This window comes from Chenopodium quinoa, unplaced genomic scaffold (assembly GCF_001683475.1).
Source record: "Chenopodium quinoa cultivar QQ74 unplaced genomic scaffold, ASM168347v1, whole genome shotgun sequence".
In the NCBI taxonomy this organism is placed as follows: Eukaryota; Viridiplantae; Streptophyta; class Magnoliopsida; order Caryophyllales; family Amaranthaceae; genus Chenopodium; species Chenopodium quinoa.
The window spans coordinates 13,424,449-13,449,482 of NW_018742204.1; the positions used below are offsets into that span (position 1 = coordinate 13,424,449).

Sequence of the window (25,034 nt, forward strand, 5' to 3'; positions counted from 1 at the left end):
TCCTCAACTCCTCACTCGTCAGCATATTATAGAGACTACTTTTCCTTCATTTAATATTCCAACTAATTCTAAAACACAATTGACATTTAAACAAAATTAGATATTAACGATCAATTACTTAAATATAGTCTATTACATTTAGATAGTTCTATCACCTGTCGTATTCGTGAAACTCCCAAAGATAACAACCTCTAATACATCTATCTATAAATATATATTAAAAGTCGGGAAAATTTGCAAATTGCATCCATTTAAAGTTTGTATTTTGCAAATTGCGTCCATTTAAAAATAAAATTGCAAATTGCAGCCCAAAAGTTCATATAAATTGTAAATTACAGCCCGATTCAACTTTTTCATCGGTTTACAAGTTGAAAAATCTTCGATTAAGGTTTTAGGGGCCATTTTAGCTCTTAGGGTCCGAATTGAGCTCGGAATAAGCAAAAAAAAATAACGCAAGTATCTTGTTTTGCGTAACAAAAATGTATCGATTTGTGGGAAACTGTAAATATGAGACACTTACGTTATTTTTTTGCTAATTCCGAGCTCAATTCGGGTCCCTAAGGGATGAAATGACCCCTAAAACCTTAATCGAAGATTTTTCAACTTGTAAACCGATGAAAAAGTTGAATCGGGCTGCAATTTACAATTTATATGAACTTTTGGGCTGCAATTTGCAATTTTATTTTTAAATGACCGCAATTTACAAAATACAAACTTTAAATGGCTGCAATTTGCAAATTTTCCCGACTTTTAATATATATCTATAGATAGATGTATTAGAGGTTGTTATCTTTGGGAGTTTCACGAATACGACAGGTGATAGAACTATCTAAATGTAATAGACTATATTTAAGTAATTGATCGTTAATATCTAATTTTGTTTAAATGTCAATTGTGTTTTAGAATTAGTTGGAATATTAAATGAAGGAAAAGTAGTCTAAACCTTAGGCGAAGATTTTTCACATGTAAAATGATGAAAAAATTGAATCAGGCTGCAATTTACAATTTATACGAATTTTTGGGCTGCAATTTGCAAAAAAAAATTTAAATGGCTGCAATTTGCAAAATACGAACTTTAAATGGATGCAATTTGCAAATTTTCCTAAAAGTCGTTATTAATCAAGGATACACGTCACGTAGCAGTTTATGTCAAGAATTGAACTCGAGTCTATTATTAGAAATTTAATAAGAAGTCGTACCATCTTTGCTATCTAATACTTTTGTTTATTTATTCTTCTTTTATATAGTTAATGTATGACACAAATTTTTTTTTCCCAACTAAATCTATAATAAAAATATTTAAGTTTATATAATACATGAAAACTATAATACGAAGTAAATAATAGTTAACGTATAGACCCGAGGCATCGCCCGGGCTAAGGGCATGTTCACTTCAGGTTAATTTTAGTTTAGTTTAGTTCTGTTCAGTTCAACTTCAATCAGCATGGCCATCTCCAACAATTTGGTGGCCCAGTTCTAATTATTAAAATTGGACCCTTCAATAAATATTATAATTATAAAATGGCTTTTTTTTTAAGTACAGTACTACAAATTATTATAGAGCTAAAATATTCATATTACTAAGTTTAATTGTAATTCAATAAAACAACAAACAAAAACTTTTTATCTAAAAAGTGTCATCCTTTTAATATTTTTTGAAGCAAAATCCTCAATTATATCTTCATTTTTTTTAACACAAAGCGACGATAATTATATTAGGCTAATGCCTTAAATGAGCAGTATTGCTCCATTGATAGTACTCTCTACAATGAGTAATATTCAAAATAGAACTGAGTTTGTTAGGGCTGTGGAACCCAAAATAGCTATACATACTAATAGCTAACAGAAGCCTACTGTTGAGTTGTAAACATACACTGCTACCACGTAGTAGGGGCAAAAAAATGCAATCGAACTTGAATTGGTTAGCAGCATGGACATCTGCTAGATCTGCTTTAGCCTCAGCTCTAGCACAATCAGGCACTGAGAAATGCATCTTATGGCCTAGGGTCATGTTCATAGCATATTGGGTCAGCTTGTGAGCCACTTTGTTCCTCTCCCTAGGAATGTGAACCATGTAAATAGTCCAGCACTTCAGAGTCAGCAGATTTGCAACATCCAGCAGAACAGCTGCAACTTCATGGTGAGGGTTGGTGGTAGCAGTACGTAGAGAGCATGCAAATCAAAACTTCTGCATCAGTTTCCACCTCCATAAACTTGATCTTGAACTCCTTAGCATCTCCAATCCCTCTCTGATAGCATAGAGTTCAGCAGCCAATGGAGTGATGGCATTGTATTTGCTTGAGAAGCCAATGTACCATCCTCTAGAAGGAGTTCTGATGACTCCACCTCTAGCTGCCTCAGAAGAACTCTTCCAGGCTCCATCCACGCTTAGCTTCACAAAACCTGGGGGAGGTCCCACCCATCTTGGAGGCCTAGCAACAGCAATGGCCTTTCCTTTTCCTTGAACAACATCCTGCAAAACATGGTTAGTAATTTGGTGATCAATTATAAAGCCATTGAAAACAGATGTCTTTGAGTAAACTGCTTCCTCAAAGATGATTCTGTTTCTGGCTTTCCAAAGATGCCATAAAGCCAACATGAAAGTAGTCACCCATTATTGATTAGTCTAGGAGAGGTTACAAACAATCCAATTATTCTAAGAATCTCCAAAGAAAGCATTATTCTCAAAAATTTTGGGTCTTTTGATATGTTTGAAAATCAGTTGCCAAACCTCAGAAGCTTTGGGACAATCTCTAAACAGATGAATTAGACTTTCCTCTTTTTGTTTACAACAAGCACAGATAGGATCAAAATTAGGGATCAAAAATTTTATTTTGCTACCCACAGGAAGAATGGACAGAACACAATTCCAAACAAACATTCTATATTTGTAAGGAACTTTTCTTTTTCAGAAGGTTTTCCAATTGAAAGCAAAAGGGATAGCCATATCAATTGTTTTATGTATGGCAAAATAGGCACTTTTTATGGTAAAAAACTAGCTTTGTCATAATCAATTATATCTTCATAATCAATTTAATTTTGTTTTGGAAATTAAAAGGCAAAGTTAAAGATTTAGGATGAATTTTTAGGTTTTAGTTAAAAAATGGTGTTATTTTACGGGGAAGAAGGTGAATATGGAAGGTTATAATTCTTTTTTTTTTTTTTTTTTAATTATGGGTCCCTGATTTTTGGGGGTCCTGTTCTGTCCTTCTGTGTGTGAGAAAAAACATGTCTAAAGACTAGCTTGCCAATTAGTTCAGTTCTGTTCAGTTTAACTCCAATCAGTTCAGTTCATTTCAATTCAGTTCAACTCAGTTCAGTAAATATGAACCGACTCTAAACACTAGTTTTATATTTGGTTGTTTTGTGTTTTCTTGTATAAGTTTTGTATAGTTGATTTCGTTGAATGATTTTATTGTTTTCTTGTAAAAAACAATAAAAATGTGGCCAAAAATCAAGTAGTTTAATAGCATTGGGTGGTTTCCATTTTCCAATCTACCATACCTAACTTATGCAGTAGATTTACATTTGGACATTATATGCAATCTCTGTGCTCGAACACTCTATCCTGTAAAATCAATTAATTTGTTGATAAATAGCAGCAACCAACTTCCAACGGCCCAAATAAACACCATGTAGAAGGCTGAAGGCCCATATATTATCACAGAATTTAATTACACCATCTGCAGCAACAATCAATTCCAATTATGTTGCCGGCACTTACTACTTGCACGGCCGTGAATGTGCCGCTGACACCGCCTAAGGCTGCTCGCCTCCAAAATCTCCGCTCAATTCCGCCGCGCTTTCCATCTATTTCTCAGCCATTGGAGTTCAATTGTCGACGGCATAATCAGCGCGCAATTCCTCTTGCATGTGCTACCAATGCGCCTGCGATTGATGTCGGAAATGGCAAAGGGTATTTTAATTGCTAAGTTCTATTTGTTTCTTGCTTTTAATTTAGCTTTTTAGTTGAAATTATAATAGTTTAAAGTTTCTTGTTCTTTGTTTTTTTTTTTGTTGTAGGATTAGGAAATGTGTCAAATTTTGTAGAAAATTCGAGATAGTAAGTGATTAATATGACAAATCGAAATTGGGAACTTAGGCTTTTGACCATATTTGAACGATAATATTATAAGGAAATAAATTTCATCATGTTGTTAGAATTGTTGAAATTTTTTTTATTATACAAATTCAAGAATAATAATATTTCGCTATACAAGTGAAATGAGATCTTGTGTTTTAGTTTGGTGTGAAATAAGATGTTGCGTTTTAGTTTGGTGTGATGTTGGCGAATGACTTGGTTTCTTACACATTCCATAATTTGTAAGGTCGTGATGATTATTCTTGTCTTATTTGCAGAGCAGTTGAGTTTTTTGAGATTGAGATGAAAGTACGTGACTATGAATTGGATCAATTTGGTGTTGTTAACAATGCTAGGTATGCGAATTATATCGAACATGGTAAGTAGACCATATACTTTGCTTTAAATCTTTTCTTTGCTAGACTAATTAAGCATTCTTTGTTATTGATGCTTCTTAATGGGTGTTCTGAAGTCTATTTGATGCTATTGCCTCCTGGCTCCTTCTTTGTTGTATAAGTGCTCTGAATGCTTGACCATATTATGCTATTTATGAATGTGAACAATCCTTTTTAGCAAGTTCCAGATACTTTATACCCTATTATGGATTCGATGCTTAGATAGAAATGATCGTGTTATTCACTATAGACATCCCAATATACCTTTTGGTACATCTTATTTTGACTTACTTTTGACAAAGTGAGTTCGATCTAGTTAATATAGTTCAAAAAAAGTTCATATCCCGCCCTTTGTTTCAAAATAATTGATACACTTCTTTCTTTTGGTCGTTTAGAATAAATGACACACTAGCATAATTGGTAAGGGACCACCACTATTAATTTTATCTGCCACACTCACCATGCCCCACTAACTTTTCTAGAAAATTCAAAAAAATCGCTCAGAGATTAAGCAATTTCAGATTTTTTAAATATATATATAGGATAATTTGTAAATAACCACCCAATAATAAGTCCATTTTAAAAATAACCACCCAAATAAAATTTATTTTTATTTAACCACCCATTAAATTAAGTAATCACACAGATGACCACCCATTTCAAATTCCCGGTGGAATTTTCGTCAGTGGGCCCCACCCAACGGCTAGTAACGGCTATTTTTTTTCTTTCTAATTCATTTCCTCCCCGATTTTTTCCCATAAAACACTTCCCCTCAATCAAATAGCAAATTCTTCTTCAATTTCTCCCAAAATCCCAGAAAAAAGACTTCCCCTAATTGCAGACGCATCCCCAAGGAAAACAGTAGCTGAATTCACAACAGGTATTCTTATTTTTTTTAAAAAAAATTAGGGTTCTTGGTGCACTGAAATTGGGGAAAATTGGGGGATTAGTTAATTAGGGTTCTTGTTGTTCAAAGTACGAATTATTTGTGTTCAAAGCACGAATTATTTGTGTTATTTCCACAATTAGTGTACTTGGTACTAATGAATTGGGGTTTTTATGAGTGACTTTGATTGATTGTTTGTTGTTGGAATTGTTGTGGCAGCAATGGAGGAGAATAAGGTGGTTTTCAGATTTAAGTACTTGAGTGTTGTTATTTAAGTACTTGGGTTTCTATGAACACAAAGTTAGGGTTTATTGCAAAAATTAGGATTTTAATTTGAAGAATTGTTGGTAATTTATGAACAAAGAGGGAGAACAAAGTAGATTAATGGATTTTTCAGAAAATTTATGAGGAAATTCAATGAGGAAGAGTGTGAAAGTGAGTTCAGCAACTTCAACAGAGAGGGAAGTCGAAATAGAACGAGAAAAAAAGGGAGGTAAATAAATTATGTGGGGCCCACTGACGGAAATTCCACCGGAAATTTAAAATGGGTGGTCATCTGTGTAATTATTTAATTTAATGGGTGGTTAAATAAAAATAAATTTTATTTGGGTGGTTATTTTAAAAATGGACCTATTATTGGGTGGTTATTTACAAATTAATCTATATATATATATATATATATATATATATATATATATATATATATATATATATATATAAGTTCAAAATAAATTAAATAACTTCATACTTTGTATAATATATACATTAGACAGAATGAGATACACCAAATTAAACCTTTACGTTGGTAGTTGTTCATGGTGCTAGAGATCATGCATTTGACCCGTGAAATTTTGTGGTTCTTGCAATTTAAGAGTATCTTGGACCTTACAATATGTGTATGTCCAAATGCCACTCTGCCCTTTCCAAATATTTTTCTTTTTCTAGCCAATTTTATCAGGATCAATATTTATTTTTAATTTATCACACTAGAGGAAACAAAGAAGTTTAATGAAAAAACTGCTCTTCAAACTGAATGTGAAAATGGATAGACCTAGCGTACTAATTTTATCACAATGTTACTTATCATAAAAAATACTTTGTCCTCCTGATGTATTTCAGAGTTCATATAAGCTGTCTCAATTGTAGCTGATACTTTGTCCTCCTGCAATACTGTTGCTTTCCACAAGTAATTATAAAAAATAAAATTCTAGCATTTGGTCTATGCATCCAACTTAAATATTTGCTTTTCTCAAATGCTTCTTAGTATGCTGAACAACCAGCAAAAACTTGCACTAAGCTGTCACTCCAACCTTTTTCCAGGCCAGCATCTAGAATCTCAAGCCCTATATACACTGCTTTAGAGATGTCTTATGTATCAATAGCTGAAAAAGAAGTCTTTCAAAAAGGTTTTAGAAATTGAACTGATCGTCTTTGTCTGTTTCTCTATAAATCCTGTATACTTGCACAACCTGTCCTCTTTCATACTTCAATAACCTCTAGTGTGGCAATATGGCATTTCTTTGGTCTATTTAGTAAGTTTACCCTGATGCCTCAATAAATGTTAGTGTTTACACCCATGGCCTTCACTTGCTTATAAAGGAATCCATGTTGGCCCCTCCTCCCCTGATGACTATCTTGCTTATATTCGGGTATCATCTTCCTCATCAATATCATTCAGTGATCTCCAACTTTTATATAAATTGCATCAAGCTACATATATTGCATCATCTTGAATTGTTCAGCAATTTTTTAAATTTATGCTACCAAAGTGTTTTTGCACAACACCACAAACTTTGCATCTATTTTTTTTCGATATATTTTTTTCATAGTAGTCAGTAACCATGCATATGAAATTTTGTTTTGTTTTGTATACTGAAATAATTTACAATTTTAGTTTTCCTTTTAAGTCCTTTTGGGCTTTTATGTTTACTGAAGTGCATTATAGGTTTTGTGATGAACTAGTAAAATATCAATTAACCAGACTCATGGGAAAATTTGTGGATGCTATTGGCTTTGTATTTTTGCTCTATGCTGCTTGCTTCTGAATTTTTTCTTATTACTTCTTATTGAATACATTAATGTTATACAAGTATTTGTTTTCTGCAAGCAGACTATTGACCAAGCTCTTGAACTTTTATGCAGCACGTCATGAGCTTTTGGAAAGTATTGGTCTGAGTGCTAGTGCTGTTGCTCACAGTGGTGATTCACTTGCATTGTCAGAATTGACTCTCAAATTTACCGCGCCTCTTAGGGTATGCTTTCCACATGTTTTGTACAATTGCTGAAATAGTGCTGCTATCTGTTGTCTTCATAAATTATTTTTGTTTAGATATTTTTTTGCATGAATCTTGGTGGTAATACACTACATGCAAGTATTTATAGTATACGCTATGGCAGAAGGTGATTTCCTAGAGCCTTGAAGGGTAAATTACATGTTGGTTAGCAGAAGAAACATTTTAATGCTGTTTAGCCTAGCTAATTGGCAATGCAGTTTGGAACTTTTGAACTAACAAGTAATAATCTTGATGGGCCTTATTCCTACCTGAATTTGTTATTTCAAAACATTGCTTATGGTGAGTGCATCTGCTTAAGGGTATGAGTTACTTATGCCATTTTTTTAAAAAAAAGAAATTATTTATTTATTATTATTATTATTTTTTTTCCGTGTTCCCTTAAATAATTACAAATTAGTTTCTGCATTGTATAGATTTATACCTAGAGCGCTTAGGGTTTTGAATTATAATCTGATTGGTTTGTAATGCATCTGCTCATTCCATGTCAAGCAGAGTGGAGACAAATTTGTTGTGAAAGTGAGGGTCTCAGACTACTCTGCTGTTCGCTTCTTCTTTGAGCATTACATTTATAAGTTACCAAATCAAGAGGTTGTTTTCTTATCCTGCCCCTGCTTTATAATTGCATAGTGTTGTTAACGTTTCCTTTGCTTTTCTCTATATACTGAAAGGCCACATCTTTTGTTTGACAGCCTATCCTTGAAGCTAAGGGAACTGCAGTCTGGCTTAACAAAAATTTTCGCCCAATCCGTATTCCTCCCGAATCGAGAGCCAAGTTCCTTAATTATATGAAAAATGGGGTCCCAGCTTGACTGTACAAACTCTCCTGTTTCCTTTTTATTTATTAGCTTTTTCTTATTTTTTATTTTTGGGAAGAGCCTCAAGTGCAATACAAATTACGAATGGGGAAGGGGTTTGAATTACTGTTTCCATTGAGTACGACCTTTTGTTCAGTAAAGTGTTGGTATTATTGTGTCAATTATTTGTATTCTAGAATAATTCTCCTGTATCCTTATTACATAATTATGAAGTAACAAATTTTGAGCAGTTAAACTTTGTCTATCAATTCCTTTGCATGTACACCATGTCTATTACTCTTTAGCAGGCATTCACCCCAGATACACTACCCACTTCCGGCCTCTGAGTGTCTCACCTTCCCTCAAATGGCCGGTTTCTTGTTGTCTTTGATTAATAGATTTGGTGGATTGGTTTTCTGCTGTACAATTTTTACTTGTCGATGGCTGGTGATATTGTTAACAGGGTAGTCAAATTTCAAATAAAGTTAGTCAAGAACTGTCAATTTTAGAAATTCCCTCAGTCTTGGAGTTATCAAGTATGACTCAGAAAACTGTTATCCTCTGACTGTGATTTTTATGCCTTGCTTCACAAAACTTTCAAAGGTTTGAACCAAAACAGAGCAGCCTTTGGAGCTTTTTTCTTCCTTTTTTGGTATATAATTTTGTACCTTAGTACGCATGTGTCGATATTCATTATCAGGAAGCCAAATTTCGCTTCTTTTGTGGAAGTTCCACATTCCAGAGTTTACCATCAGTCAAAGAATGAGCTCAATTTGTTATCATATGTCTATATATATCCTTCATTGAATCCTTCAGCATTTTTATAATAAGGTAATAAAACTATAGCCTATACACTAATAATTTCAAGTGAAAATCTTATATCTACAAAGTATTTACATAATTTTCTGAATACAAATATGAAAGTAACTTGGCTGATTAGTCTTCAGATCTTATTGCTCGTGTTAATAATCTCAGCTTCAGGCAAGTTTCATGTTGCGGCAACAAGAGTGTTGCAAGAAGATTTTACAAGCAGTAGAAATGATCATGTTTCTATGTATCCTTTACATGAAAGGGTAAAGTACCAAATGGCTTATTTGCTCGAACGGTTATCATCTGCACCTAGTGGTGGCGGAGGTGGCCACTGATTCCATCGTTCCATGGATACCCTAGGCTAAAGCTGCACATAAAAATTCAATTATTTCTCTGTTACAAGATAATAATATACATTTTTATTCCTTTTAATGTAGAAAAAGTCAGGGAAAATAGTATCCCGGCTAAGGTCTCTCCTTATGTACTCATGGTTTTTTTTTTTTTTTTTTTTTTTTTTTTTTTAAAACCAGTACTCATGGATTCTCTTAATATGAATGATTAAGTCTCGCTTCCCGTAAAAAAAAATTGATATTAATATGCATTTTTATTTTACAACGAAAATGTCTCTTGATTTATATTTCAACCCAATATGTCTGCATTAGAAATCGATTTTTGAAGAGTATGTACAGTATGTAATATGTATTTTTTTTTTGGTGTTCGTTGTTGCGGGGGATCAAACACATGTTCTCCCTACCAAGTGTAGTCCCAATCACCACTACACTAACACCCAATTGGTGTGTAATATGTATACTTGTTCAATAAATCATAGTTTGGTGTTGTGTTTGTATGTAATAAGTAATAATATACTCCCTCCGTCCCAAAAAGAACGTTCCATTTGGCCAAAACTTTGTCCCAAAAAGAACGATCCATTTGGCCAAAACTTTGTCCCAAAAAGAATGATCCATTTGCATTAAAACACCACCAATTTGCAACAATATTTGTGCAAAATTAGCTTCCCCATATAAAAATTTCATTTTCCATGTTATTTTATTACTTTCTCTCTCTATTTTTTTACAAACCCCATGTAAATTTATCTTTCCAATATACTTTTATTTCTTTTTATTTAACTTCCTTAATACCCGCAGAATCAACCCAAATGGGTCGTTTTTTTTGAGACGGAGGGAGTACAAACATCAATGGAAAGTGATAACCTCCTAATAATCAATTTCATCCTCAAAAGATGGAGTTTCATATGACAATACAGAAATAGTTGAGATAACTTCAAACTTCCTTATAATCAATTTCATCCTCTAAATATGGAGTCTCCCATGAAAATACAGAAATAGTTGAATACTACTGATGATATCGACTCCTGTCAACAATTTGATGCTAAAATTTAAGAAATGTTTATCATGAACGCTATTAAGGAAAATTAAATTTTGATCTTTGTTTATACTTTTTTTTTGTAGTTGCTCCCCAAAGATGCCAAAACCATGCCCTTACAAAAGTCTGTCTTGTGACTCATACAGGACTCATTAGACTATAGGAAGGTCCTTAATGTCAATATACAATAAGACAATAAGTCTTGAGATATAGCCTTGTAACATTGGTTCGTGTTACTAACTTATGAGTAAATAAGAAAAGTAGAGTAAAAGTAGTGGGATTAATCTTGTAATTATTCTTAAGTGACTCAACTAAGGATAATTACTAGATTAATCCCACTACTTTTACTCTATTTTTCTTATTTACTCGTCTCATATAAGACATAGGGCTAATGCTCTCCTCTATTTCGTTTTAACCTAATTTAAACCTTAACCATACCTAATCCGCTACTAGCAAAGGTGTCAATTTAAAGGTCCAAATCAGGTTTAATGAGGTCAGGTCGGATCAAGTTTATTAGTCTAATTTCAACTTGAATCATGTTAAATTATTATGTTCATACGACTTGAAATTGAAATCGGACATTTTTCGGTTCAGTGTCGAATTGAGTAGATTCGGTTTTGACACCTCTACTTAATTATTATTATTTTTTTTCAAATACTTAAAAAAGGCTTTAAAAGTACAAGGAAGAAGCAATGTATACTTGTAACATGTGGAAATGCCTCGTGGCAACGTGTAACGGTATGTGCGATTTGGCTAATAAAGAACACCAGATGTAAACCGCACACAGATTTCTTAAATGGCATAGGCAGTGACGTGAAGTATTTAAATATCAGCAAGCAGTTGAAACTAGCAATTCAAATAGTACCAAATTTTGTGTTCCTTCGACTTATACAAGTTCCAAATATTTGTTCTTATCTTATCTAAAAACAAGAATTGAAAATGGCAGAGGAAGCAGAAGCAGCAGCAGCAGCAGCAGAGAAGAATCAAAATGGAAAGATGATCGTAGCAGTTGATGAGAGTGGGTGTAGCAGTTATGCTCTGAAATGGGCGTTACAAAATCTGGGCGATAAACTCAAATCTGGTGTTATTCTTTTTACGGCCGTTTCTGTTACACAAAGTGGTGTTTTTGCTGGTGGTTACGGCACTGTTCGTATGTCTTCTTTCTCTATTTATTTAACACATTTTTGTTTACAAATTGATTGATTACGAGTAGACTTGGTAAAATTGACCCGTATCTAATTACCCAACCTAGAATACCTCAAGTCTAATTGAAAATCACGTATTCCGATCTTGATCTTCCAAATCGACCCAAGCCAAACTGACAATTAATGTATCTATCACTATATCATCTAGTTTTGATATATTACTTCTTCCGTTCCCTTTTATAGGCTCTTACGGGCATTTTTCACGAAAATTAATAAATACGAAAAAGAATAGTTAAAGAACATTGAAAAAGTAAATTGACATTGGTTATGCAAAAATATGTTATGCAAAAATATAGAGATGAGAAAACAAAATTTATGTTGAAAAGTTAAATTTGTACAAATATTGTTGCAAATTGGAGGGAATTTTGGTAAAAATTAATAATAATAGTTGTTGAAAAAAGCAAATGGGACAAATTCATATTGGCCATAAAACCAAATAATAACACAAGTTTGACTTTTGCATGTTACCTGAATCCAATTGACCTCATCTAACTGACCCAACTGCTGAATTGCCGCCTCTTATTTTACATGATGGTCTTTGTCTTCCAAAGGTGTACATTAAGAACATGATTTTAGTATTTAAAGCGAAATTTAATTATTTTATTCTTGATTTGGAAAATGGACAACAAACAAAACGAATCAAAGAAAACCATTTGATGGCTTTACTTTTTTCACATGCTGTATGTTAGTGTAGAAATATGGCCAAAGTTTAAGTTACACAGGATCATCAAATTCAGAGTAAGCTAGAAAGATTTGGAAAATTCTATACATATTGTATTGTTTGAGTTCCGGGCAACCCTTGATTTAGTTGATTGATCATAAATCATAATACATTTTTGTTAATTTAGTTCTTATAATTTGTAAAATATTAACACTATGTTTGAATAGAAATTTTTGGAAGGGAAGGGAAGGGAAGGGAAGGGAGAGTGAGTGATATAATTTCCCTAATTTGGGTAAGACATAGGGTAAGGGAATCCATTTTCCTCCCAACTTAATGTGAAAATAATATAGTGTACCCCGAAAGAACATTAACCAAATCTCTCTATTGTTGGATCTATTTGGAAGGAAAATGAAAAGTCACTCTCTCCCTCCACTCACCTCCATTTCTCTTCTCTCCTTTTCCTTCCCCTCCCTTTCTCGTCACTATTGTTAATGTTATCCAAACACACAGTAAATGACTATAATACTATACCATTGAAGGAATATAAACTTCCATGTGTTTTACTCTAATAATTAAAATACTTGTATGGAATTATTAACCCTTTACACCCCCACCTTCAAAAAATGTTGGCTCTGCCATTGGTATGGAGTAGGTTATAAGTAAATAACAGATTAACGGTTTTGCACAATATCCCTAGTCCTGAAAAGGGGGAAAACTATTAAGTCTTTGTTTGGATAACTAAGTGGGAGGGTGATGAAGGGAGGGAAGAGAAAGGAGGGGGAGGGGAAAAGGATGAGTTTTCCTCCCAAATCTCTCCATTGTTGGAGAGATCAATTTCTCACAAATTATATTCACCCACTTATTTGAACTTAGGTGAATATGGCCTAACACGGGTTCTGGACAATTAGAACTGAATTGAATATAGAGATCATGTATTTATGAATGTTATTAGCTTCATTTTTAATACTGCATTTCATTAAAAATATTGTGCATTTTCCACATTTAAACTGAAAAGATATACATTAGGTTGATGTATTGGTCTATTGGTTCATTCTGTATAGGAACCCAATGACTAACACGTTTGACAGCACAAAATTTTTGAGATATATCAGTACAACACTTATGTTGGTATTTTTTGTGTTCTGCCTTTGCAGCTCTTGATCTGGTAACAACAATCCAACAGAATCAAAAAAAGTTTGCAACTTCTCTCCTTACGAAAGCTAAGGAAATATGTGCACAATATGGGGTATGAACCTTTAAATCCTCTCTGGTGTTCTCCCATTGTAAAATTCATTTCATCTTTTATTCAGACCACTATTTATTAGACTGATGCTGATTGCCAAACATCAATATAGCGAACATCATGGAACGTTTGTAAACTCCTAGTGATCATAGGCAACCTTTATGGTCCATGGTTTTCCTGTGTTTGTTTATTCTTTATTGGACTAGCTTTCACCTTTCGCATTCAATTGATATTTCCCTTCTTTGTTGTCTACATGATGATCAAGTTAAGTTTTATATTTCTTCAGTCGTATATCTGTTTATGTTAAAACTTTGATCCCCAATTGTGAGTTTAGACTATTGTTCTACTTGAAAGAATGAATAGAAAGATGATTTCAGTTACTCGTATAAGATTAGCTATTCCAACTATTACCAAGTGCTTTAAGTTTGGAACTCGGTCAAGCTAGTATGTGGTTAAACTCTCTTTCAAAATGAGCTGTGTCTACCTCAATGAATGTTTGTCGATTTACTATGGTAAGCACCAAACATATAGCCTGTACTAGACATTTTTGTTGAATATGTTTTGTGCCTCTGTTGGTACTCATTATCTTACTTGCTACAGGTTGATGCTGAGACACTGTGTGTGATGGGAAATCCAAAAGATGCGATTTGTGATGCAGTGGAGAAGTTTCATTGTAATTTACTTGTTATGGGCACTCATAGTCGAGGAGCTCTACAAAGGTTTGTCTAAGATTGGAGAAATTTATCCCAAGATTAACCTGAGCTTTTACATGTTTTTAAATTTACAAAACCCTTTATGCATCGCAGCATCATGTAACAGCATTAACTCGTTAAGTAATAGTACATAACTTCAAAGTTATATAGAGCTCAAGTCACGACATCATATAACTTCAGAGTTCCTTCAAGCATACTCTAATTTGAAAATGTTTGATAGTTTTTGCTGTTGAAATGAAGCTTAAGCAGATTATCTGCTACCCTGCAGTACTACTATTCATACACAGTACGACTGTACGAGCATCTCTTTTTTCCCCTCTAATATACATCTTTCACGCAGGGCGTTTCTTGGAAGTGTTAGCAACTACTGCATTCATCATGCTAAGTGTCCTGTTCTTGTAGTAAGGAAACGAGTCTGAAGGAAATCTACGGTTTGCTGTTATTGTAAATAAGTAGCTATGTTGTAATAGCATGTTATGATAAACTACCGGTGTTGATACTACCTCCGGTCCACTTTACTCGCAATAAAGGAATATTTTATGTCTCACAAATAATACCCTTTTGTTGCGAGTAAATTGGACCGGAGGTAGTAAATGAAATAAAATACTTCCATATTTCTGAAATAATTAGCCACATGTGAATATATGATTGTTTTCATGTCTATAAAAGGGACTCCCTTAGTTTTTTACTCTTTTAATTTTTGAATCTCCACTACCTAATTAGAAAACCAATGTAGAATTGAATCTAATTTCTTTGAACTATTGAGGGTTGGTTCGTCTAAAAAATAACCATGTGTTTGTCTAATGCTTAAGGACATACGGAGTAGATAGTAAGAGGGTGGCCATTGGACATCCAATGACCTGGTCATGAGGAGAGAGAGAACTTTTTATATTAAAAAAATGGAAGAAAGAAAAAAAAGGATGAGAGAAGTTGATGACTATGTCTTTGTAATGACAAATAAAAGTTTGGTCATGAATATATTAATTGACAAGTGGCTACATACTATTGGAAGAAGGAAATGGATATTTGTATGGTAAAAGTAGGAGAGAGAAAATTATGACCAAAGTTATTTTAGGCAACTATTGGGAATCTTTGGTCATGGTTGGTCATGTGACTTGGTCATGGATGAGTGGAAAGAGAAATAAATTATATAATAATCCATGACCAAGAATTTTGGGTCATTCATTGGGTATACTCTAACATGTTATAGGAAACCACAAGTTTTGTTCTTTTGATGCGTAATTGCGTAGTACTTTCTCTATTTCTAGATAAGTGTATTACTTTGACTTTTGCATTATTTATATACTTTAACAGTATTTTATTATTCACCTTATAAATATACGTAATTCCTATTATAATTCCTATTATGCAAATTGTTGTGCGCAATTGCGTAGTTTTTCTCTTTCTTTCTGAATAAGTGCATCACTTTTACTTTTACACTATTTTTATACTTTAACTGTATATTATTAACTTATGTATATGTAATTCCTACTCCCTCCGTTTTAAAAATACTTGCTTCATTTCTTCATGCGCGGAGTTTTAGGAGAAATTAGAGAAATTAATAAAATATGGATATAGTGGGGTTGGTGGAAGAATAAAAAATTGTAAAAATCCAAAAGTGATGGAGAGAATTGAAGGAGAAATAATATGGAATTAATATTGTTGGGTTTTTATTTGGTAAGAGAAATTAATTAAATATTGTAAAAGCTTTCCAAATAAGTGGATCAAGTATTTAAAAAGGGAGGGAGTATTATGCAATGGTTTAATCACTTCTTTTGTACTCCCTCCGTTTTTTTTATTTACATCACTTTCCTTTTATGGGTGTTTTCTTTAAATGCATCACTTCTATATTTGGTAACTTTATACTATAGTTTATCATATCTCTTTCTTACTTTAAACCCCACTCAAATTATTTTATCATTTCTCTCTCTTCCATGGTCCCTACTTAAATAATATTTCCTCCGTTCTTTTTTACTTGACCCGCTTTGACTTTTACACTATTCACCACTCCTCCTTTGACCGTGTTTTATGAATAATAATTAAAGAAAAACATATTAATGTAAGATATTTTCGTTTTAACAAGTACTACCATAATATATAACTTTTATAATTTTTACTTATAAAAGAATTAAAGTTATTGATTGTTAAAGTTTTGCATTGGCAAGCGTGATAAAAGAAACAGGTCAAGTAGAACAGAGGAAGTAAAATTATCTATCTTCTGTCAGAGCATCAATAGTGGGAGTGGCTTAAGTAGTTTTAAGGAGAGAGAAAATTTAAGAAATGGCTCTTAAGTAAGAAATGAGATTATCATATTTACCAATTGTGCTTGGTGGTTCTGAAATAAGCAATAGTTCTTAAAAATAAGAGCCATATGTCACGTGCCGACTACTTTGCCCTAATCATGCACCGTGCGCCACTCGCTTACAGTCCGTCGTAAGACGAGTCAGGCTTTGTCCCTTGGCACTAACTCCTTGTGCCCACGTAGCACAACTCCTTGTGCTGATAGTATAAGTTTGCTAGCACGATCCCTTTGTGCTAACAAGTCCCCTTTGGTTGAACTAAGCACTCACCCTTAGTGTCTTAGTCCGAATTTACGACTAAGTGTCATAGACAATTGAGCACCCAAGCTATCACCCTTGCTGGTATGCCCGATCACTCACTTGGCACCCTCGTGCCTTAGTTTTCCTCACACTCTCTAAGTGTTGGAAGGAAAGGATTGAGTTGCAAGAGAACACAAGTTCTTAAGAAAGGCTTTTTGTATTGCTCTTGTTTCGGGGTTTTCTGATGTCCTGCGGGAGAGTTACAATTCCGAGACTGGAACCGGACGCCTGTACCTGCAAAATAACGGAGACTCCTGAGAGCTCCGCCTCCAACGGTCAAGTTAGTACCTGATTAAGGAGTAATTAATACGGAAATTAAAGTAATAAGATCTCTCTAGGTGAGAGTGTTTAATGTTGGTAATCTGCTTTGTTAGCGAGATTAGCCGGTTATTAGTGTTCCGTAATGTTTCTGTTCTTCTCTGTTCTTCAGGTGAGATTAATTGCTTGATGTTTGCTTGATCCCCTTTAATGAGGATTAATTAAGTATTTATAGTCTTGAGAAGCGTGCCACTCTCTAGGTTTAGGGTTAACCTAGGGCTGACCGGGCCTCTAGACAGGATTGGGCCTTGTTGGCCGGTTTTCCCATTTGGCATGGGTGGACACGTGGCGTGTCTCAATTGGTCCGTAGAGGACGTATCTGTGATTGACACGTGGCAGGCTCCTATTGGCCTACGTGAAGGACACGTGGCGGAACCTGGTTGGTCCACTTGTCAAACGGTGATTGGAGGATAAAAATCCCCTAATCAGCTCTCAACTTAAATGTACAAATGATGCCTTGGAGCCTATTTATAGTGCTCCTCCCTACTTACAACCTATATCTAGACTACAAGGATCTAGAGTGTTCCCACCTCCTTAGGAACTACATACATGGAGGTTTTCTACAAGCTTCCTTCCTAGAACGCTAAGGACTAACCTAGAACATTCTAGAACTTTACATACAAAATGTACCATACTCCCCAAAAAATGCACTCTTACGAAGCCATGGAGAAATCCTTGGCCAACGTAAAAGAACGCCTGGTGAGCCAAGAGAAGAGTCTTACCCAAGAGCTCTCGGAAAAGGCCGAGCAAGAGAAGAAAGAGCTCGTCCGGGAGATGGTGGAAGACTCCGCTCAAATCCAGCGCATGACCTGGGGCCGCCTGTTCCCCAATGCCGACTTTGCCTCATGGGAAAGAACGTACCGCCAGTGTTCGGAAACATATAATCAAGAGATCCTGGCGGCTGCTGAAGAAGAGGCGTTGGGAGATGCGTTGGAGGAGGAGGAAGAGCCGGTTGTGGCGCTTGTGCCACTTGGGGGTAAGGCATCAAAAGAGGATGCAGCTGAAGCCGAGTCCAGCAAGAAGAGTGCTGACCAGGCGGCAACTGCTAATACTGAACTGCCCCCTTCTTAAGCTTAAAGTATTTTTTCCACGGCCTGCGTGCCGTTTGCTTTGTATTTACCCGGCCAGGGGGCCGGGGCTTTGAATATTTTGCTGGTCTTTAATGACCGGCTTATTTTTAATGAATTTTTGTTTTGCTTCAAATTTGTCTAAGTATTCCATATCTAATATCCCATTGTTCACTAGACCGACTGTTGTACATGGCCGAACGTTGCAGATAGGTACAAATAGTAAGTACGCCGCCTATGCCCCTGGACGACTGGTTGTCTGTTTCCAGGATAGACGATCAGTCGGCCATTTATTCAATCGGTATTCGAACTATTTTGTCTGGATCCTTTTTTAGGCAGGCGTGCCTGTCTTTTTGTAATTTTAACCAAGTAGGAAAGTGGTCTGACCAAGTAAATAGTATTACCTAGTCGCCAAGGAATTAAGTAAGTAGGATAACAAGCGGCGGGTACCGGTTGTTTCCCTTTATTGCCAATGTTGGCTTTTAACTCGTAATTTGTTAACCTAGCAAGAGTAGTGGTTGAGAGTCCCTGTTTGTTAAAAACAGGCGGACGACTCATACCTTTTAGGCTCCATACTAAGTTTGAGTGACTATTAAGTTAACATAGGAGTTACTTAGTCTTCGTCACACTCTAGATTGAATAGTAGAGGTACCAGGCGGCGGAGGCCGGCTGATCCTCTTGATTTGCCAATGTTTGTTGGCTATTAACTCAATAGGTTACCTAGTAGGAATAGGGGTTTGAGTGCCCTTGTTTGTTAAAAACAGGCGGACGACTCAAACCTTTTAGGTTCCATACCAAATTTGAAGGAGTGACTATGAGTTAACGTTGGAGCTACTCAGTCGCCGTCACTTTTGTTTGAGAAGTAGAGGTACCAGGCGGCGTAGGCCGGCTAGACCCCTTGATTCGCCAATGTTTGTTGGCTATTAACTCAATAGGTACCCCCTGCATTTATCCCAAGTAATACAGGCGGTCATCTGACTCAGATGTCAACTGCTACCACTGGTTTGGTTAGTGATAGAGTTATCCTTGTCTCAAAAACGGCTACGTGGTTGCCCTTGGGGACAGTCGTATAGGTGCCGTGTAATTAGTTTATAGAACAATGTTCCACCCAAAAGGGAGCTGCTCTCTGCGACGAATTTCATCCGGAGGGATGCCGTCGGACGCCTGCTATGATGTTGGGACAGGTCGTATTAGTTTTGTAGATTTGATCAGTTGGCTTGGCGCCTGGTCTGATCATTCGGCCGGTGGCCTTGGTAAGTTCTTGGTGAACGTAGGTGCTAAGTAAAAGAAGGGTAGCCTCCTGTTAGGCACAGGGTCGGCCAGGCCCTAATCTTTTTAGCTAAGTATTGTGAGTAGCCGACTGTAAAGGTACAGACGGCATGCCCCTCTGAAGATAGAGTGAAAAACTCAATGGAGAGTAGCCGACTGTAAAGGTACAGACGGCATGCCCCTCTGAAGATAGAGTGAAAAACTCAATGGAGAGTAGCCGACTGTAAAGGTACAAACGGCATGCCCCTCGTAATACAAAATTGAATAGTAAGTGCAAACTTTATTAAGTAGCTCTTTACTTTACGTCATTCAGAAGAAATATTTTTTAAGATTATCTACATTCCAAGTTCGAGGCAACGGTTGTCCGTCTGGTGTTTCCAGACGGTAGGTACCGTCCCTGACTTCCTCATAGATTCGGTAGGGTCCTTCCCAGTTGGGAGTTAGTTTGCCAAACTCATTAGCCCTACCAACTGCTTCCATTTTTCTAAGTACAAAGTCCCCTACTTTGAGTGGACGCCTGTGTACTTTTTTGTTGTATGATCTAGTCATTCTCAGGCGATAGATCTCATGGCGCAAAACAGCATTGCCCCTCTTTTCAGGAAGTGAGAAATTTCCCAGACTCAACTCCAAATACACATTTCTTGGGATTGAGCATGACATGGTGCCGCCTGAGTGTGGCGAAAGTTTCTCGGAGGTCCGTCAGATGATCTTTCTGAAGTTTAGTCTTGACAATCATATCATCAATATATGCCTCGACGTTTCTCCCAATCTGATCAAAGAACACAGTGTTTATCATTCGTTGGAAGGTAGCCGGGGCATTCTTAAGACCAAACGGCATGACCGTGTAACAGTATAACCCCTGATCAGTGACGAAGGCCGTCTTCTCCTGATCTTTCTTCCATAAGGGAATTTGATGGAAACCAGAATAGGCGTCCATGAAACTCATCAAGGCATGGCCGGCTGTTGAGTCGACCAGATTATCAATTTTAGGCAGAGGGTAACTGTCTTTGGGGCACGCCTTGTTTAAGTCTGTGTAGTCTACACACATTCGCCAGGTGCCATTCGGCTTTTTAACAAGTACCACATTTGCAACCCAGTCTGGGAAGTAACATTGCCGAATGAACCCTGCACCAAGTAATTTTTTAACTTCGGCGGCTGCCGCCTGACTTCTTTCTTCGCCATGGTTCCGCTTCTTTTGCCGTACCGGCTTCTTTTTCGGATCCACAGCGAGTTTATGTACTGCCAGATCAGGACTAATGCCTGGCATTTCATGGACTTCAAATGCAAAGATGTCCTTGTATTCTTTCAATAGGTTGTGAAAGTCGTCACCAAGGTTTCTCAGAGCAGTCGTCCCAACTTTGACTGTTCGGTCAGGACGTGAGTCGTCTAAGATCAGGTCCGCATGCTCACCAGCCGGCTGAGGGCGGAACTCATCCGGCCGCTCCTCTGCCAATGATTGCTATTTTCTTGCGGACTCTGTCTGGGACGCCTTTCTCTTTTTGTCGCCTGTTTCTTGAACAGGCGCACTCTCCTTGACATTGTCAAGGTCAGTTTTTTCTCCACTTGACCCAGTGGCCATAACAGTGGGCTTGACATCCGAGAGATAGCACTCTCGGGCCATCCTCTGATCTCCCCTTAGGGAGCCGACTGTTCCATTATCCCTCTCAAACTTGAGCAGCATAAGAGACGGGATTATAACAGCCTTGGAATTATTCAGGGTTGGTCGACCCAGAATCATGTTGTAGGCCGAGAGTTCCTCTACTACTAGGAACCGGACTACCATGTGTCGTCCTTCCCCTTTTTCGCCCAGGCGAATGGGTAAATCTACTCGTCCCAGTGGGTGGACGACTCCTCCTCCAAACCCTATTAAAGGGTGGGAGGCCGGATGTATGCAGTCCGTCTGATATTTCAGTTTTGACAGACATTTGCTGCTGATGAGATCTGAGGAGCTCCCGGTATCTATGAGGATTCGGCCAACTCTCTGGTTGGCCACTTTACATTCAATAACGAGAGGGTCGTCAAGCGGCCCCCTTACCCATCCTAGATCCTCTTCAGTGATGACAATCTCAGGAAATGTATATTTGGACGGCCGTTCTTGGTGAACGGAATTTACATCTAACCGCCTTATATTATCTTTGTTGCCCCTAATAGTGGGGCCGCCTCCTGAGAAGCCGCCTGCAATGGTGTAGACGACTGCATCATCTGTATCGGAACTGTCGTTGATTCTTTTTGGCCGACTGCTTTTTTGAGGAAGTGTTCCCCGTAGATTTCTTGACATAAGTGTCAAGATCACCTTGCTCAGCCAAGCGGTATAGGTACCGCATGAGACTGATGCAGTCATTGGTGTGATGACCAACGTCATCATGATAAGCACAGATTTTATCTTGGTTCCGGTTGTTTGCAGAACCCTTCATGGGGACCGGCTTCTCAATTGAGAACCGTCCCTTTATTTCTTTTAGGATAAACTGGTTATCCTTGTTAAACACATACTTTGGGGAGTATGGTTTGAATTCTTTTTTCTTTTTGTGGGCCGGCTGTTTAGAGGAATCAGCCGCCCAGACCTCTTTTCTTTTCTCATCTTTGTTAGACGACTGTTTCTGTCGTCCTTCTCTTTTGTCGAACCTTTTTCCATCCGACTGTTTTATTGTACACAGATCAGTCGCCTGTATATAGGCTTCTGCTTCAATCAAGGCCTCTTGAAGAGTCGCCACCCTTTTTCGAACTAAATCAAATTTGAAGGTAGACCCGTCTTTGAGACCTCTAAAAAAGTCAGTATAAGCTACCTCATCCGGTAACCCTTGAATCTGTATTCTCATCAGGTTGAACCGCCTGATGTAAGAACGAAGCCCCTCCTTCTCGCCCTGCTGAATTGTTCCCAAATCAAGGGTCGTTTTCTTCGCAGGGATGTTCATGGCGAAGTTGGAGGCAAATAAGTAAGCAAGCGTCCTGAAGCTGTTTACACAACCAGTCGGCAGGTTGCCGAACCATTGCTGTGCGATTCCCTTGAGAGTCGCTGGGAAACACTTGCACCAAGTGGGATCATCCAACCCTTGAAGGTACATCAGGTTGGTGAATGCCATCAGATGGTCTTCTGGGTTAGTAGTGCCGTCATAGGCGCCTACTAGTACATTTTTTACTTTGGCCGGCTGAGCGGCTTCAGTAATTTCCTTGGAGAAGGCCGACGGCTGTTCACCAAGTCTAAGCAACCGTAGCTGCCAGTCCATAGGTTGGACGTTTTTTGCTGCAGGTCCACCAAATGGAGGTGGCTGCATAAAATACTGTTGTTGCGGCACAAATGGTAAGTTTGGTACCGCCTGGGCACTATGAAAGCCGGACTGACGGGAGGTGCCGCCTGACTGACTCTCATGGTACGACTGAGTATGCCTCATCGAGGCATTTCGCAAACTGTCTTGAAAATTTGAAGTAGAAGCCGACTCTGACAATCGGTCACTCTTCTTCTGCTCTAGCAGTAGTCGAGCATCTGTGAACGTTTGCTTTGACCCGTCCGCCTGAATATGACGAACCGGTTTCCTATTTCCTGTAGGATAACGAAATTTTGTGAAATCAAGGGCAGGTGGCTCCCGCTTCCTAGATTTAGGATGAGGAGTCGCCTCTCGCCCTTGAACTGGCTTCCTCTTCTGTGAAGTGGAAGGTTTCTTGGCCGACTGCTCCTTGACTGAAGCAGGCGGCTTCTTGTTGATCAACTCTTGGATCTCTCCCTTGAAGCCCCTCATGAAGGTCATGAGTTCGTTCCTTGTGATGGGAGCAGATCCATCAGTCGGCTGTTGCCGAGCAGGCGGTGCGCCTGCTGGCTCGCTTCCTGTTTGAAGATGCTCCCGTTCCCTCCTTTCGGTATGACGGGTACGTCGGGCCCTTAGGGTCCCGTCTGGAGCTGTATGAGTTTCAACTTCAAATTCACTTTCGGTGTCATGGTCCGACTGAACTTGAGGGTCGTTTAGGGGACGCCTCTCTTCAGGAGTCGGTACAGACTTGGATGCCATCTCTGAAGTACTCTCCCCACAGACGGCGCCAAATGTTTCGGGGTTTTCTGATGTCCTGCGGGAGAGTTACAATTCCGAGACTGGAACCGGACGCCTGTACCTGCAAAATAACGGAGACTCCTGAGAGCTCCGCCTCCAACGGTCAAGTTAGTACCTGATTAAGGAGTAATTAATACGGAAATTAAAGTAATAAGATCTCTCTAGGTGAGAGTGTTTAATGTTGGTAATCTGCTTTGTTAGCGAGATTAGCCGGTTATTAGTGTTCCGTAATGTTTCTGTTCTTCTCTGTTCTTCAGGTGAGATTAATTGCTTGATGTTTGCTTGATCCCCTTTAATGAGGATTAATTAAGTATTTATAGTCTTGAGAAGCGTGCCACTCTCTAGGTTTAGGGTTAACCTAGGGCTGACCGGGCCTCTAGACAGGATTGGGCCTTAGTGGCCGGTTTTCCCATTTGGCATGGGTGGACACGTGGCGTGTCTCAATTGGTCCGTAGAGGACGTATCTGTGATTGACACGTGGCAGGCTCCTATTGGCCTACGTGAAGGACACGTGGCGGAACCTGGTTGGTCCACTTGTCAAACGGTGATTGGAGGATAAAAATCCCCTAATCAGCTCTCAACTTAAATGTACAAATGATGCCTTGGAGCCTATTTATAGTGCTCCTCCCTACTTACAACCTATATCTAGACTACAAGGATCTAGAGTGTTCCCACCTCCTTAGGAACTACATACATGGAGGTTTTCTACAAGCTTCCTTCCTAGAACGCTAAGGACTAACCTAGAACATTCTAGAACTTTACATACAAAATGTACATACATATAAGACCCTAGAGACTTCTAAGATTCACTAGATGAACCTTGAATATTCTAGAGACATCCCCTCTAGAATACTCCTCCAAAAGAACCCCGTAGATAGCTCTGAAACCTTCTAGAAGCTTCTCGCGTTTTCCGGGCTACCTGCTGCACAAACTTGTATTTCGGGACCTTGTCTCGGAAAACCGACACCACCATCGTCTTCCTTGGCCCAAAATACGATGGACCCCCAAATTTGAGCCCATTTGGAGCCCATTTGCTCGTCCAAATGGCCCATTATTGTGTTACTGTCAAGTGGGTGTTCACTAGTATTTTAAGCAATGTGCTAAATAAAGCTCTTTAAGGGGAAGTGCTTAGCTGAGCACCAAGGCAAGCCCCCTAGCCCCGATTGTTTCCTTGCTGCCTAGTGACCCTCTTGACGTCCCTCCTTGGTGTGGGAGATGACCCGTGACATTCTCCCCCACCTAAATTCTTGCCGACCTCGACAAGATCGCCCGACG

At 37.7% G+C, this 25,034-nt stretch overlaps 2 protein-coding genes across 3 annotated transcripts; both read left to right on the forward strand.

Moving 5' to 3' along the window:
• Window positions 1–3,100: 3,100 nt before the first annotated feature.
• LOC110719009 (acyl-acyl carrier protein thioesterase ATL3, chloroplastic-like) lies at window positions 3,101–8,774 on the forward strand. Its single transcript, XM_021897932.1, has 5 exons — window positions 3,101–3,916; window positions 4,360–4,460; window positions 7,505–7,614; window positions 8,149–8,244; window positions 8,346–8,774. Exons 1-5 carry the CDS (start codon window positions 3,708–3,710, stop codon window positions 8,463–8,465), a joined length of 636 nt encoding a protein of 211 aa, XP_021753624.1. The 5' UTR covers window positions 3,101–3,707; the 3' UTR covers window positions 8,466–8,774.
• A 2,669-nt stretch (window positions 8,775–11,443) lies between these two features.
• Window positions 11,444–15,162, forward strand: LOC110719020 (universal stress protein Slr1101-like). Of its 2 annotated transcripts, XR_002511003.1 has the most exons (5): window positions 11,444–11,793; window positions 13,664–13,755; window positions 14,353–14,471; window positions 14,806–14,951; window positions 15,045–15,162. XR_002511003.1 is itself a non-coding variant. In XM_021897938.1 (4 exons), exons 1-4 carry the CDS (start codon window positions 11,583–11,585, stop codon window positions 14,882–14,884), a joined length of 501 nt encoding a protein of 166 aa, XP_021753630.1. In that variant the 5' UTR covers window positions 11,444–11,582; the 3' UTR covers window positions 14,885–15,038. The 2 variants fall into 2 exon arrangements, 1 of the variants encoding a protein (XP_021753630.1); XM_021897938.1 differs by lacking the exon at window positions 15,045–15,162 and having other exon boundaries at window positions 14,806–15,038.
• The last annotated feature ends 9,872 nt before the right edge of the window (window positions 15,163–25,034 follow it).